We start from the raw sequence: 17345 nt of genomic DNA on the forward strand, positions 1-17345 counted from the left end.
TTTTTACTGATCATCTATTACAAAAAGCGCTGTTTCTTTGCATTACATGATATGCTAATTAGCTGGACACTCGATTTCAGTGTATGTGCAGAGTTTTATGACCTTAGCCAATGAGTGCATTCATGTAATCTGAATTTCTCATGAAAAAAAGGGGGAAAATAAAGCCAGCGCCTCTGATTCTTTCCATCCGAAGGCTCCTGCTTTTGTGCGCAATTCTAAAGAGACAATTAACTTGGATTGCAGCTTCCCTCAATAGTCCTAACCTATTTACTGCCTCAGCTAATGTGCTAAGAATGGTACTGTAAATGCACCCAAGCAAAAGTCACTGCCTTGAGGTTGTGGGGAGGGCATGAAGAAACTGTTGAGATCCACGTGATTCCATCCAGTTGATTCCAGTTGGATGTAGGGTACGAGCAGATATGGGTATTTCCTCTGTGTAAAAATTAAGGATGGCTGAACACAGCCAATAATATTTTCACAGTTTGAAGATGAAGCACAGTAGTTAGTAATGGTGTTTGGTGAATTATACCATGATGCCCATAGTTTTTAAGTTGTTATATTTGGGCCCTTAAAGTGCTCCTTCTCCTGAACATGTACTCGAATTCTAAAAACTTGCTCTGGGTCTTTAGTAGTCATGTTTACCAAAAGATTATGATCTATTCCTAGTTTGTTGTGCATGTTGTTTCATCTTTTGACCTTTCGCTGTTGATGTTTTATGAAATTTCTTACCTAGAATATACATGTTTAAGAATGTACAAAGGATAGGGGTGTCACCAGCAGTGTCGCCCACCTCTCCCACACCTCTGTTGTGTGTTTGCAATAAATTTATTTTCCATTGCAAAAACTCTCATTATTTTATTTTCAAACATGTTATTTGAGACATTTACCATTTTGGCTCGAAAGTTGAAAGCCCAAAACCGAAGTTTTCCTTGTGTTTCTTTATATTGTTCCAAAGCTCTGCTTTTACAGTAAATTGTAGACTTTTAATCAGCTGTCTGAATCTAGTCAGTTAGCACATGTATGTCCCAGAGAGCCATACCTGGAAGTAAAGTTCAACCATCTGGTATTTCCAGCCAAAGACATCATTTGGGTGAAATATTTTTGATTTATTTTTGCCAGGAATAAAATATTTGTCCTTAAACAGGTACTGTGTAGACATTGGCATTTAGTCATTTGCCGAGCTGTACTAATGTACAGGAATTAGTACTTGGCATTGATAATGCAGCTTGGTTTAAAAGAACTTAGCATCTATCATTGTTAAATTTAAGTTTTGTTTTGAAGAACATGGTTAGACTATCGCTTCCGAGTGATGTTTTACTTTGAATTGCAGCTCTTATTCAGGCCAGTTTAGTGAATGCAAAGTAATTAATTGTCAAAATTTATTTTGAGGTCATAGAGGTTTACAGCATGGAAACAGGCCCTTCGACCCAACTTGTCCACGCCGCCCTTTTTTTTAAAAAACCCCTAAGCTAATCCAAATTGCCCACATTTGGCCCATATCCCTCTTTACCCATCTTACCAATGCTTTTTAAAAGACAAAATTGTACCCGCCTCTACTACTATCTCTGACAGCTTGTTCCAGACATTCACCACCCTCTGTGTGAAAACATTGCTCCTTTGGACCCTTTTGTATCTCTCCCCCTCACCTTAAACCTATGCCCTCTAGTTTTAGACTCCTCTACCTTTGGGAAAAGATATTGACTTTCTAGCTGATCTATGTCCCTCATTACTTTATAGACCTTTACAAAATCACCCCTCAGCCTTCTACGCTCCAGAGAATAAAAGTCCCAGTCTATCAAGCCTCCCCTTATAACTCAAACGATCAAGTCCCGGTAGCATCCTAGTAAATCTCTTCTGCACTCTTTCTAGTTTAATAATATCCTTTCTATAATAGGGTGACCAGAACTGTACACAGTATTCCAAGTGTGGCCTTACCAATGTCTTGTACAACTTCAACAAGACATCCCAACTCCTGTATTCAATGTTCTAACCAATGAAACCAAGCATGCTGAATGCCTTTTTCACCACTCTGTCCACCAGTGACTCCACTTTCAAGGAGGTATGAACCTGTACCCCTCGATCTCTTTGTTCTGTAACTCTCCCCAACGCCCTACCATTAACTGAGTAAGTCCTGCCCCTGGTTCAATCTATCAAAATGCATCACCTCGCATTTATCTAAATTAAACTCCCATCTGCCATTCATCAGCCCACTGGCCCAATTGATCAAGATCCTGTTGCAATCAGAGATAACCTTCTTCACTGTCCACTATGCCACCTATATTGGTGTCATTTGCGAACTTACTAACCATACCTCCTATATTCTCATCCAAATTATTAATGTAAATGACAAATACCAGTGGACCCAGCACCAATCCCTGAGGCACACTGCTGGTCACAGGCCTCCAGTTTGAAAAGCAGCCCTCTACAACCACCTTCTGTCATCAACCCGTTTTTTATCCATTTAGCTACCTCACCTTGGATCTCGTGAGATTTAACCCTATGCAACCATCTACCATGTGGTACCTTGTGAAAGTCCATGTAGACAACATCAACTGCACTGCTCTCATCTACCCCCTTCGTTACCCCTTCAAAAAACTCAATCAAATTTGTGCGACATGATTTTCCGCACTCAAAGCCATGCTGATTGTCCCTAATCAGTCCTTGCGTCTCTAAATGCCTGTAGATCCTGTCTCTCAAAATACCTTTCAACAACTTACCCACCACAGATGTGAGGATCACCGGCCTGTAGTTCCCAGGCTTTTCCCTGCAGCCCTTTTTAAACAAAGGCACAACGTTTGCCACCCTCCAATCTTCAGGCACCTCACCTATGACTATCGATGATTCAAATATCGCTGCTCGGGGACCTGCAATTTCCTCCCTAGCCTCCCACAATGTCCTGGGATACACTTCATCAGGTCCTGGGGATTTATCTACCTTGATGCGCTTAAGACTTTCATCAGCACCTTCTCTGTTGTATGTACACTCCTCAAGACATCACAATTTATGTCACCAAGTTCCCCAACATCCATGCTTTTCTCAACAATAAATACTGATGAGAAATATTCATTTAGGATCTCACCCATCTCTTGTGGATCTGCACATAGATGACCTTGTTGATCCTTAAGGGGCACTACTCTCTCCCTAGTTACTCTTTTGGCCTTTATGTATTTGTAGAAGCTCTTTGGATTCTCCTTTGCCTTATTTGCCAAAACAATCTCATGCCCCCTTTTTGCCCTCCTGATTTCTCTCAACTCTACTCCTACACCCCCTATACTCTTCAAGGGATTCACTTGATCCCAGCTGCCTATGCATGTCATGTGCCTCCTTCTTCTTCTTGACCAAGGTCTCAATATCCCTCATCATCCAGGGTTCCCTACCTCTACCAGCCTTGCCCTTCACTCTAAGAGGAATGTGTTTACCCTGAACCCTGGTTAACACACTTTTGAAAGCCACACTTACCAGACGTCCCTCTTCCTTCCCACAGACTCCCCCAATTAACTTTTGAAAGTTCCTGCCTGATACCATCAAAATTGGCCTTGCACCAATTTAGAATTTTAACTTTTGGGCCAGACCTATCATTCTCCATAGCTATCTTAAAACTAATAGAAATATGGTCACTGGTCCCAAAGTGATCCCTCACGAACACTTGTGTTACCTGCCCTTCCTTATTTCCCAAGAGAAGGTCAAGTTTTGCCCCCTCTCTAGTCGGACCATCCACATACTGAATGAGAACTTCCTCCTGAATACACAACAAATTTCTCTTCATCCAACCTTCTGATACTATGGCTGTCCCAGTCAATGTTGGGAAAGTTAAAATCCCCGACTATTACCACCCTATTTTTCTTAGAGCTATCTGTAATCTCCTTATATATTTACTCCTCCATTTCCCGCTGACTATTTGGGGGCCTATCAAAGTGATTTCCCCCTTATTTCTCAGATCTACCCATATAGACTCGGTGGCCGAACCCTTGGATATATTCCCTCTCAGTACTGCCATGATGTTTTCCCTAATCAAAAGTGCAACTCCCCCTCATCTCTTACCTCCTGTTCTATCTTTCCTATAGCATCTGTGCCCTGGAACATTGAGTTGCCAGTCCTGTCCCTCCCTTAGCCATGTTTCAGTAATTGCTATAATATCCCAGTCCCACGTACCCATCCATGCCCTGAGGTCATCTGCCTTGCCTTTTGGGCCTCTTGCATTGAAATAAATGCTGTTTAATCTGGACTTCCCTTGCTCTCTGCTCTGTTTTTGCCTGATCTGTCTGGTACCAGGATTACTGACACTGCCTTTACTACTTAATGTGCTCTCTTTAACTTCTGTGCTGTCTTCAACCTTCTCTTCTGTCTCCCTACTGCTTTGGGTCCCACCCCCCTGCCAAACTAGTTTAAACCCCCCCCCCCCAGTTCAGGTGTAACCTGTCTCTCTTGAACAGGTCAGCCCTTCCCCAGAAAAGATCCCAATGATCCAAAAATCTAAATCCCTGCCCCCTGCACCAGCTCTCAAGCCACGCATTCATCTGCCTAATCCTCCTACTCCTACACTCATTAGCACGTGGCACCAGTCGTGGTCCAGAAATTACTACCTTCGAGGTCCTGCACTTTAGCCTTCTGCCTAACTCTCTCTCTTCACACTTCAGGACCTCATCCCTTTTCCTACCTATGTCGTTGGTACCAATATGTACAACGACCTCTGGCTGCTCACCCTCCCTCAAGCAGTTGCAGGCTTAGTAACCTATATTTCAGCTCTTCGATAAGGAACATGGCAAAGCAAAAGACCAAAAAACATCTCAGTCCATCTAGTCAATCCCAATAATCTCAATTGTGTGCTTCACCAACATTGCCTTGCCATCAACCCCAGAATTTAATTCCATTCTCACAGCACACAGTCCCTACCTTCAGAGACTTCATGTTGGAATGATGAAGATTCTGCTGTGGTACCAATTTCTGTTTCTATTTTGACAGTGTTCCAGGTGATTGGTATGTATGACTACATTGCACAGAATGATGATGAACTTGCGTTTGCCAAAGGACAGATCATCGGTGTTCTCAATAAGGATGATCCAGATTGGTGGAAAGGGGAACTCAATGGAGTAACGGGTCTCTTCCCATCCAACTACGTGAAGCTGACAACAGATATGGACCCAAGCCAGCAATGTAAGTAGCTTATGAAAACTTTATTTATTTATTATCTAGTCAGTATGGAAACATGCAGCATTGCTGTGATTCTGCTATGCTGCTGCATTTAATAGTCTCTTTGAAGACCTTCTGTAAAGCAGTTTTTTTCAGTTCCCACCCCTTTTTTTATTGCATGCACGTTTTTATCATTTGCATCACGCTGTACATGCCCGACTCATTTCCTAGCTTGAATTTGCACATGTTTTGTTTGCTTATGTGTTGTGTTTTCCTCCTTTTTCTAGGATCATATGTTGCCCATCCCCCACTCAGGCTTGAAAGTCCTCAAAGAGACCCACTATCCCATATCACTGCCAGAGGGATGATGGGAGATGCAGCCTTGATCATGTGACTTCTGCATGATCATCAACTGGCTACTGACTAGAAGAACACTGCAGAGCAGTTATACCTCATTTTACTTTAGTTGCGTATAGTCCTAGATATTTTTAGTTTTAAGTCTATTAAAAAAAATTAAAAGGATAGTGGGTCCTTTTGTGGCTTTTGCTGCCCCCAGTTTATTTCTGCACCTGTGGAAAACACTAGTTTTTAAAATCAATCCTTTAAAATTAAGACAAACCAATGTTTCTGTTTTTAAATATTAATTTTAAATGCCTACATGCTTTTGTCTTGCAAAACGACCCACTATCAAGGAATGCTGCATGTGGTATTAACTCTTCAGTATGTCCTCCTTCAAAAGCATTTTTAATTCAGCGTCCGTTTATATTGAATAAACATGTCACTATGTCCAGTATTAAAAATGATGCAAGTCATAGCAATCCTGTGAAAGGCAGAGGTGCTTATTGAAGGGGTTATTCGCCTGCAAAGATCTAAGCTTTTCAGTGATAATTCTCAATGTATCTTCTTCTACATATTATGCTTTGGTCAGCCAATTTCACATGAAGGTTCAAACCGACTACTCTGGTTTCTTAAAAAAGTAGCATCCTGTGCAACAAAACAAATGTATTTTGTGTCCTGGCCCCTTCACATAAGTTTGCTTCTGCGTTTCATCAGTGTGGAAAATGGTCATTTGAACAAACAATTCTTGACAAGAAAGAATGTAAAGAAATACTATCCTACAATTAACTACAGTGTTTACAAATTGTAATCTTTTAGTGCATTGTATTTATACAAATTAACATACAATGGAGCTTTTACTTAGAAATGAGACTTAAAATTCGATTAAATTCTGCGGCTTGGTTACATGTCACCATCAGGTGCTGTAAGTATGAGGTAAAGTTCATGCTAGAAAGCTTGCGTTCTGTTTTAAAAATAGTAATATTGTTTCAGGTTTTTTTATTCTCTGCAACATCACTGTTTCCCAATACAAGCAGTATAAGTAGTGTTTGCTTCTCATGAGGCATTTGGGTAGTGCACAAAACAACTGAGGCTCAAATTTGGTTTCATTTGTTTGTGGAAGTATTTCATTGTTATAAATATAAAGTATATATAAATATATATGGTATGACCAGTGTTAAGAACTGGTTGTCACATGCATCCTTGAACTACATGTACAGGTAAAATATTAAAAGCTCCATTTTAAAATTGACTGTAATGTGTGTCTGTTTCTTTATCATATAAAACTGACGTCAGTTTGTTATCATTCATAAGCCATCAAAATAGTTCCCATGGCTATTCACTAATCCTTTTAGCACAATGGCAATTGTGCATAGCAATCTTCCATCTAAAATTGAATATTCTGTTTTTACTTTTCAACTCGTTCAAATTTTCAGGGAGGCAAGTTCTTTTTACACATTATTCTGGGCTGTAAATTGAATCTGGGGGTGAGGGGGAAGAAAGCATGCTCTTCAGTCTTGCAATTGAGTAAATCAAGTTTTGCTATGTGCAGAAATCTCCACATGCCAGGTGTTATATAATTGCCCTTCTCGAGGGCTATTAGGAATGGTCAATAAATGCTGGCCTCGCCAAGGACATCTGTATCCCATAAATGAATTTATTTTTAAATTGCTCCTTATTTAGCTGAATATTTAGGAGTATAATGAGCTTTTTAATAAATAGTTATAATTTTAGAAATTGCATTTCAGAGTAAAATATGGTTAAATCAAAATTAAGGTTGAGGTTTGAATTTTTTTTTCCCCCAATGTAAACTTCATACTGTTGAGCATTTCTTTCTGCTGTGCTTCACTCTGATCATAAGAAATAGGAGCAGGAGCAGACCATGCCACCATTCCATTAGATCATGGCTGATCTAATTGTGGTCTTTACTCCACTCTCCTGCTTGTACCCTGTAGGTCTTGACTCTCGTGCTGATCAGAAATCTGTACAACTCACCGTTGAATACATTCAGTGACCCAACCTTGTTTTCTGTGGAAGACACATGCAAGGCCCAATAACCTGAAGAGAGAAGAAATTCCTCTTTGTCTCCACCTTAAAGGGCGGCCCTTTATTTTTAAACTGTGCCCCCTAGTTCTCGAATCTCTTGCCAGGGAAATATCCTCTCAGTATCTACCCTGTCAAACCCCCTCAGACTCTTTCAGTTTATTTATTAGTCACAAGTAGACTTGCATTAACTGCAATTAAGTTACTGTGTTAACCCCCTAATCGCCACACTTTGGCGCCCGTTAGGGTACACCGAGGGAGAATTTAGCATGGCCAATGCACCTAACTAGCATATTTCAATAAGACTACTCTTAATACCTCTAAACTCCCAGTATGTATGGGCCCAACCTGCTCAATATTCTCCGATAAGACCACCACTTCATCCCAGGAATCAGCCTGGTGAACCTTTACAGAACTGTTTCCAATGCAAGTGCACCTCTCAAGTAAGGAGACCAAAATGGTACAGGGTACTCTGGGTACAATCTCACCAGTACCCTGTACAACTCCCAAGTCCCACTGTCCAATTTATCAGCTGAGGTGGTATGTGAGAGAGTCGGTCGTACTACTGTAACAATGCTGTTCTGTAATTATCTGTTACTAAGTGCAGTTGAGATTGAAGGAGGTTTGCCCACTGCCTTTGTGAGAAACTTACCCAGTTTCAGCTGATGGACTGGCTGAAATGAGAAATTTGCTTAAACCCACTTTTTATGCACATTTTATAATTTGAGATGGAAGGAGCTTGCCAATGGTGATTGCACCCTATAACCAGCCAGTGGAAACTGCAAAGGTGGCTTGGGATAACCTTGTTTTTCATGTGAATGTTTTTTTACACACACACGCAAATGCGCGCACACAGAGTGGACTTGCTTTCTGTGTAAAGCATGTTTCTTGCATGATATGCCCATAAGCCTTTATCTTTCTTTATATCTAATCTAACTCTACCTCCTTTTACTTCGTGTAGTCTGACATATCATTGAAATGGATGCAATCCATTGACATTGCGTCTGAACATTAGTTGTCATTGGAGCTGCATATAGTTTCTATCAATCAGAACCTCTTGTTCATTTCTATTAATTTTAAACTTTTTTTTATGGTTATTTGAGAACACAACCTCAACATGGACAGATTTATAACCAAAGAGCTTAAAACCAAAGACCAAAATACTGCAAGGATGATTAAAATTAGTTCCCCCTCAGCAAATATGTTACTCATATTTTCTTCACCAGACAAGTAAATTAAATAGCCAAAAGCAAAAATTTATCACATCATGTTAGAGTAAACTTGATATATAAATGCAAATATCTTATTGGGCTCTATTGCAGAATATCTAGATGGTGCACTGTGAAGACATTGAGCAGGATTGTACATCCTTGGACTGAATGTGTACATGGGATAATGATAACTTCACCTACAAGTAACTGTATGAGGGAATTGAAATTGTGTAGACTGGAATCATAAATTCAGGTCTTAAAACTGCAACCAGGATTTAAAATCCTTGCCATCCACCAGCCCTCCCCTGAATCCCATCACAAAATCTATTTTTTAAATTCTACTGTCAGTCTCCATACTGAGAAACTTCTCATCCTCGATTTCAATTTTCATGATTCCATGAGTTTATTATCCTTTGTTCTTTAGGACGACACCCCCCCCCCCCCCTCCTTCCTGTAAACACTCCTGTGGTCTCACGGCCTCTTGAGCCTCCAGTTTCCACAACATCTCTGCAGCTGTTCATTTGCTCACCCACTTCTTCACCTCTACTTCAACCTCGACCTCAAAAAAGCCTTAACAATTCCTCTGATGCAGCTGTATCACTGTTCACTCAAGTACCAAGAGTACAGATCTTAGCATGATCCAGCTGTGCCTTCTATTGCCAGGTCTGACTCTGCTTTCCCTTGCTGGAACGGGCTCTGCTTTCCCTTGTCAGATTGGTGCCCCCCGCCGCCTTCCCTTGCCGGATGAGCACCCCCGCCGGCTGTCCTCCTGCCCCCCAACACCCTCCCCACCCCAACCCCCTTTCTCGAGCACAGGCAGCTCTACTTTTGAAATTTTTATACTTTTGAGACACAAAGAACACAAGGCATCTCTCTGGATAAAATGGATTTCCTAAAACCATCTGGTTAGAAATTGTGAAGTACCAAAAGAGAAGAATATAGCAGCCCAGGTAGCTGAATTGAGCTCCTCTTTAAAACCTTGATTCTGTATTAGCTTTTGGTTTGAAAACTCAATGAAATCCTCTTCGATAACCTTTATTATTATGCTAATCAAGTGAAAATAGCAAATGAGGAGGGGTATATAAGGATGTCAAAATCAGAGCATGGTAATTACAGACCAGTACATCTGATTGAGGTGTCAAATCTCATTGAGAGCATAGTGCATTAGAAATTCATGCAACCTCTCTGTGCATCTCACCATCTGGTTGTTAATTTGGCTTCAAAATAAACTGGTCCAATTGAACAGTCTGAACAACCTCATTCACTTGATGTGAAGTGATTCTTTCAGTGCGGTATCAAAGACCCATTGAGATTTCTAGTGATCTATCAGGCGACTTCCTCAAAAAAAAAATAGATGAACCAGATTGCTGACATGTCGTCCTTAAGGAAAAGTAGGACAAAGCACTTCCTTCATCTTCAGTATTGGCCTGGTGGATGTTATCTAATGTGGTGGCATATTTCCTTCTGTAATGAATGTTAATTCCCCATCCATAAGACTTGACTGGCTGATAGTTAACGGGTGCTTGTCTTAATGCACAGTACAATAGTGGGAAAAGCTGCTGGTGTGGTTCACCAGTTCTACAGGAGTTGCACGCTTTTCTGGGTTACTGTTTTTGACAAGATATTTATGCCTGATGTTCAGTATAGTAAGTGGCCAAAGATGGTTCAAAACTCTGATAGGATTCTCAAGTACGTTCATGCATATGCAGTCCAAAGATGCGTGGGTTAGGTTGATTGGCCATGCTAAATTAACCCTAGTGTCAGGGGGATTAGCAAGGTAAATATGTGGGGTTACGGGAATAGGGCCTGGATGGGATTGTGGTTGGTGCAGACCCAATGGCCCGAATGGCGGCCTCCTGCACTGTAGGGGTTCTATGATTCTGTATCCATCATTGAAAATTTAGGTGTTATATAAAACTTGACTCTACAATTAATAGAGTAGATTCATCTGGCCTAATCACCATCTGCTCTTGAAGCTGGTAGACTATATAATGATAACTATGCCTGATAGGATGCACACTCCTTGTTAAGATTGAAGCAGATGTATTTTTAGTTTGCTGTCACTGCACATCAACGGCCTCTCTTCACCCAGACACCATTCGTCTGGATATTAGTTCATGCACCATTCTACAGATGGTTATTTTGGATATAATAAATGCATATTATCTGGGATGTTTTCTTTTGAACATGGGTCAAATGCTGAGTTTAAAAAGTCAGTTATTTTGAATGTCTTAGTTGGTATTTGGAAATGGTTTGTGTACAGTTTACATTTGCTCAGCATTAACCTTGTCAGGAGGGTTTCTTCCCACTTCATCTACTTCAACAAAATTGAGCGGGAGATAGTAATTTTAAGACAGCACCAAAGGGGGAAAAATCGCACCAATATTGCTGTTCAGACCCAGCTGCTTGTCAAGAGAATAAACTTGCTCATGCAGGTTTCTGCTCACTCAGTTTGAATGAGAGGTCTCTCTCCCCCAACCCCGCCACTAAAATGGGAAAGTGCGTAATTTGTTTGCACAAAATAAAAGTTTATTGTATCTAGAATTGTTTTAATGACATTTCCAATGGGCTGACCGGGACACTCCAGTTGGCAAGGTGGAGGCTATAATTCTGTACTGTAAGAACTAGGTTTTGATATCCTGATAATATATGCTGAGGAGACAGACACATCCTTAATTTCATTTTTAATCCCTCAAGGAGTAGTGTAGGGTTTCTCTAGCCAGCATCGGTCTCGGGATGAATGGTGCTGGTTTTGATTCCTGAGCTGTCTTGCATTTAACCTTATTGGGATCGGAACAAGTGTTAATCACTAATCCTCAATTGGGTTACCACTAAACGGAACAAATTAACAGCTCCTTGTTAAACCTTCAAGAATCCAGTCCACAAGTCCAGCACCATGTCATTATTGATTACAGATCACAACTGAAACTTATAAACGGCCAGTGTTACAATTCCCATAGGGACTGATAAAGGAATCCCTGCAATGCCAACATAACACCGTTAGACAATAGTTCATTTTTAAAAACTTTTATTGTTGCAAGCCAACTAAAATCAACAATTGCAGAAACAGTGCTGCATTACTAAATGAGCGTTCATAGATGTTGAATTACAACAAAGATCAGAGTCTGAGGCTATAAACTGGTAACAGATGAGCATAACTTGTTAGCTGTCTAAGGAAGTAACCGCATTGAAGATCCAGCCTATAAATAGTTCAAGTCTATGTGTAATTAACAAACCTCGGCTCACACAAACTCCATGCAGCTTTTAAATTCTGGAGTGATAAAGCCACCTTTTGCAGTGGGATTATCCAGCCCACTCAGAGTTGTGTTTGCCTTACACATGCGCCAACATCACTGGAGCTGGCTTTACTCTTGCCCCCCTTTGACTTGAAAAATTCATAAAGTTAAGACATTTTTCATCACCATTGAATATAGAGCCCAGACAACCTAACAGAGTATTTTACATCTTGTCCTAACATGCTGTACCTGTAAAGGCACATTTAACTGCTTAATTTTAAAATTCTCTCCATTTTCAAATCCCTCCACTGCCCTGATCTTCCATCTCTATAACTTCCAACAAGCCTCAGATCTCTGCACTCCTCCAATTTTGGCCTCTTGTGTGTTTCCAGTTTCCTTCACTGCAGAATTGGCAGCCTTGCCTTGGGCAGCCAAGGCCCTAATGTCTGGAATTCCCTCCCTAAACTCATCAGCCTCTCCGCCTCTCTCTCATTTAGGATGTTCCTTAAAACCTACCTCTGTAACCAAGAAAAATTCTAATAGTTTGCTGTCCAATGGTGTTTAATTCCTGTAATTAAAATGGATTCAGTATAGACTGATGAGGAAACAGATAAGCTATTTTTTAGATCTCAACCATAAAAATAATCGATATATCAAGAATATGATTGCAAAACAATTAATCACCAAAACTAATAAACAGATCTCTGATAAAAGCCGTACTGTAGGTTATCTTAGGTGGAAACAAATAAAGAAAATGAGAGATCTGATTTATGTGGGGAGAAAGTGTAGATTACACCTCTGCCAGTGATAGGGAGGGTAGCTCAGATGCAGGGACGTTTTAAATGCAAGTTATTGTTGCTCGGTAAATGTTCTTGCAGGGCAAGGAGCAACTAAGTGCACGGAAACTGTTACTCCGACAATAACAGACAGTATGTTCAACCTCAAAACTGATCATAGATTGCTTATTCCTGCTACTACTTAATGACCAATCATCTAACACTAATCACTTTGAGGGATGCACAACATTCTTTTTATATCTTAATTTGAAAGTGGGGGCAGGGGCTCACCGACACACAGCAACACAGTGGTTAGCGCTGCTGCTTCACAACGCCAGGGACCCGGGTTCGATTCCCGGCTTGGATCACTGTCTGTGTGGAGTTTACACATTCTCCCTGTGTCTGCGTGGGTTTCCTCCCACATTCCGAAAGACATGCTGGTTAGGTGCATTGACCCAAGCAGGCGTTGGACTGTGGCGGCTCGGGGAATTTCACACTAACTTCATTGCAGTGTTAATGTAAGCCTTACTTGTGACTAATAAACTTTAACTTAACTTTAACTTTAAACATTTAGGATGTCAGTGGTGCCTGAAGTTTTTGATCCCCTTCTGCCAAACAAATCTGATAAAAATGGAGTTGCGTGGCTATCATTAATCATGGATCTTGCCAGCTCCTCTCCCCCCTCAGCAAGATAAACATGGCATCCCCAAGTTTTATTACTTATTATTCTCCATCACTAATCTGGTATTTCTCAACGTTATTTTCACTCAAGTACTAAATAATTTCATGGTCTTATTAGGTGTTACAAGTGGTTCGATTGAGTCGGGTATAATGGTGTCTCCTGCCTGTGTAATTCTAGTGTGATTAACCTAGAGGTTTCATAGCTTTATTCAATTTTATGGCATTTAGCTCAGACAATTTGGTAGCCAAATAGTTTGGTTGATAGTTTGAATTAAGTGAGAACTTGTCTTGACCAAGCCTTGAGCAAGCATCCATTTCCTTAGCTGAACCCTGGCCAATCTTCAAGCCAAAAGTTAATTTTCAGCACCTTTTAGATAATTTCCCCCCCCCAAAAATCTTGAAGACATCCTACAGTACTTTGTGGAACACGCCTACAGTAGTTTTATCAGGGTTTATATAATTTCATTTGTAACAATTGTATTCATTTTTGTAATTTTATTTAATAATATAAACAAATCCATAATTGCATCCATTTCACTTTTGGATACGAGTGTGTATGTCTTGTATTTTAATAATTTTATGGATGTGACTTGTCCATTCCTAATTGTCCTCGAAGTTGATGGTGTGTCATCCCTTTGAATTACTGCAGTTCATGTAGTGAAAGTACTACCATAGTGCTCTCGGGGATAGAGTCCAGTTAGTGATTAAATCAACATGTGGAAACTCCATGATGGCGATGTCCCCATGCATTTCCTCCCCATGCCTTTCAAAATGCTACAGTTCACATGTTTAGGAGATGCTGCTGAAGATGCCTTGGTGAGTTATGGCAGTGCATCATGTAGGTCGTGCACACTGCTGCTACCATGCACCAATGGTGAAGAGAGTGATGATTTAAGGTTGTGGATGGATGCCAGACAAATACAATGCTTTGTCCTTTTTTATTATTTTATGGGATTCTGGCCTCACTGGCTAGGCCAGCATTTATTGACCATCCCTAATTGTCCTTGGGAAGGTGGTGGTGAGTGGCTGCCTTAAACCGCAGTAGTCTATGACCTAAATGATGTCAAGCTTCTTGAGTGTTGTTGGAACATTCAGGCAAATGGGGAGTATTCCATTGCATTCCTGACTTGTGCCTTGCAGATAGTGAACAGGACAAGGCAGGAGGTGAGTTACTGACTGTAAAATTCCCAGTCTCTGACTCTTGTGGCCATAGTATTTATCTGGCTCGTCCAGTTTAGTTTCCAGTCAATGGTAACCGCCAGGATATTGATGGGGGATGGAACAAAAATAATACTGTTGAACATCAAGGGGAAGTCGTTGGGACACCCTCTTCCGGAAATGCTCATTGCCCAGCCTTCATGTGGCCTTTACTCAAGAACCTCAACACCATCCAGGAGAAAGCAACCTGCTTGATTGGCACCCCTTCCACAAACGTTCAATCCCTCCACCCCCAGTGGCAGCTATGTGTACCACTTACAAAATGCATAGCAGGAGCTAACCGAGGCTCCTTGGACAGAACCTTCCAAACACACAACCGCTACCACCTAGAAGGGCAAGTGCAGCAGACACATGGGAACACCACCACCTGGAAGCTCTCCTCCAACCCACTCACCATTCTGACTTGGAAATATATCGCTGTTCCTTGATTGTTGCTGGGTCAAAATTCTGGAATTCCCTCCCTAACAGCACTGTAGGTGTACCGACACCACATGGACTGCAGTGGTTCAAAAAGGTGGCTCACCATCACCTTCCCAAGGGCAATTAGGGATGGGCAATGAATGCTGGCCTAGAAGGTGAAGCCCACATCCCATGAATGAGGAGGACTTTATACTGTTGACTTAGAGTCAAGCAGTGCAGAAAAGGCCCTCCGGCCCATTGAGTCTACAGTGACAACTACCACTAAAGATGCGCTAATCTCATTTTCCTGCACTTGTCCCATATCCTTGAATGTTATATTTCAAGTGTTCATCCAAATATATTTTAAAAGTAAGGTTTCTGGCCTCTACTACCTTCCCAGGCCGTGCATTCCAGAATCCCACCACCCTCTGAAAAAGCTTTTTCTCAAATCCCCTCTGAATCTCCTGCTTCTTACCCTAAAACTATGCCCCCTCGTGATAGACGCCTCAACCAAGGGGAACAGCTGCCCTGTACTCACCCTGTCCATACCCCCCATAATCTTATACACCTCAATCATCCCCCCAGCCTTCTCTGCTCTAAAGAAAACAATCCAAGCCTATCTACTCTCTCCTTACAGCTCAAATGCTCCATCCCAGGCAACATCCTGGAGATTCTCCTCTGTACCCCCTCCAGTGTAATCACAGCCTTCCTATAGTGAGATGACCAGAACTGCACATACTACTCTAGCTGTGATCTAACCAACGCTCTGTACGACTCCAACATTACCTCCTTGCTCTTATACTCTATATCACGATTGATGAAAGCAAGTGTTCCATATGCTTTCTTAATTATCCTATTCATGTGCTCTGCTGACTTCAGGGATCTGTGAATAATTACCCCTCTGTTCCTCAGAATTCCTTCAGAATTTTCTCCAATAGTTTCCCTGCCACTCACGTGAGACTCACCAGTCTGTAATTTCCTGGTTCATCTCCACCACCCTTCCTGAAAAATGGAACCACATTAGCCATCCTTTTGCTACCAAATAAACCTGTTGGACTTTAACCTAGTGCTGTGAGGCTTCTTACTGACTTTCCCCAGTGGCCAGCAAGGAATTAAAAAATTGTGTCAAAGCCCCTGCAATTTCCTACCTCACTTCACAAAGCAGCCTGGGATGCAATTCATCTGGGCCAGGGAATTTGTGCATTTTAAGCCTTTCTTCCTCATCCGGACTTGAATTGCCCTCGACATCCAGAGTTCCCTGAACTTATTGCTCCTACATTTTCCCCCTAAAAAGCACATGTTGGAACCTGTACTCTCCCCAGCTCCTTTTTGAATGACCCCCACTGCGCTGCTGCAGACTTTCCCGCAAGGAGCTGTTCCCAGTCAACTCTGGCCAGACCTTGCTTTATTTTAATAAAATCTGCCTTCCCCCAATCCAAAATCATCTTTTGCAGGCTATATTTCTCCTTAACAAATTTGAACCGTACCGTGTTGTGATTGCTATCACTAAAATGCTCCCTCCCCCGCTGCCACATTGAACACTTGTCTGGCTTCAGTCCCCAGAACCAGATCCAGCACTGTGCCATCACTTGTTGGGCCTTCTACATGTTGATACAAAAAAAACTTCCCTGGATACATTTCAAGAAATCCACCCCTTTATCACTATTCCAATTGATGTTGGAAAAGTTGAAATCCCCCAGTATAATTACCCGATTATTACTCTTGCGCATCTCTGTGAACAGTCTACATATTTGCTCCTCCGCTGACTCTCTGGGCCGATAATACACTCCCAATAATGTGGCTGTCCCCTTCGCATTCCTAAGTTCTACCCACAAAGCGTTGTTTGAAAACCCTTCCAAGATATTCTCTCTCCTTATTTCAGTAATTGACTCCTTCATTACACCCTCCCCTGTCTCACCTAAAGATCACATATCCCAGAATGTTGAGTTGCCAGTCCCACCCTTCCCTAAACCATGTTTCTGCAATGGCAACAATATCACACTTCCACGTGTCAATCCACGTCCTTAACTTACCTATTACATTCCTAGTATTAAAGTAAAGACCATCTAGTCTTGCCTTACTCTCATGACACTCAACATAGCTGAACTCACTCTGACCAATTTCATTTGCTTAGCATGATGTGTCTCTACTTCTCCAATATTCTGTGTCCCCTCCTCCTGCCAGACGAGTTTAAACTCCTCCCAGCGGCACTAGCAAGGATGGTGGCCCCAGTGTGATTCAGGTGCAGACCGTCCCATTTGACTGATTGTGCCCTTGTCGTGTTTGGTGACTCAATCAAAACCAAGTGATCTGCC

At 41.5% G+C, this 17345-nt stretch overlaps 1 protein-coding gene across 3 annotated transcripts in view; it reads left to right on the forward strand.

The window, feature by feature from the left end:
- Window positions 1-17345, forward strand: part of itsn1 (intersectin 1 (SH3 domain protein)) — a 195894-nt gene that overhangs the window by 139576 nt on the left and 38973 nt on the right. For 2 of the 3 annotated variants that reach the window (XM_078232776.1, XM_078232777.1), the window contains 2 exons: window positions 4963-5154; window positions 5418-6718. In XM_078232776.1, the coding sequence (XP_078088902.1) occupies window positions 4963-5154; window positions 5418-5419 (194 nt within the window). In that variant the 3' untranslated portion in view covers window positions 5420-6718. Of the gene's footprint in view, window positions 1-4962; window positions 5155-5417; window positions 6719-17345 lie in introns of those variants that run through there. The other variant, XM_078232778.1, reaches the window with a different exon arrangement.

The sequence above is a fragment of the Mustelus asterias genome, chromosome 17 (genome assembly GCF_964213995.1).
Source record: "Mustelus asterias chromosome 17, sMusAst1.hap1.1, whole genome shotgun sequence".
In the NCBI taxonomy this organism is placed as follows: domain Eukaryota; kingdom Metazoa; phylum Chordata; class Chondrichthyes; order Carcharhiniformes; family Triakidae; genus Mustelus; species Mustelus asterias.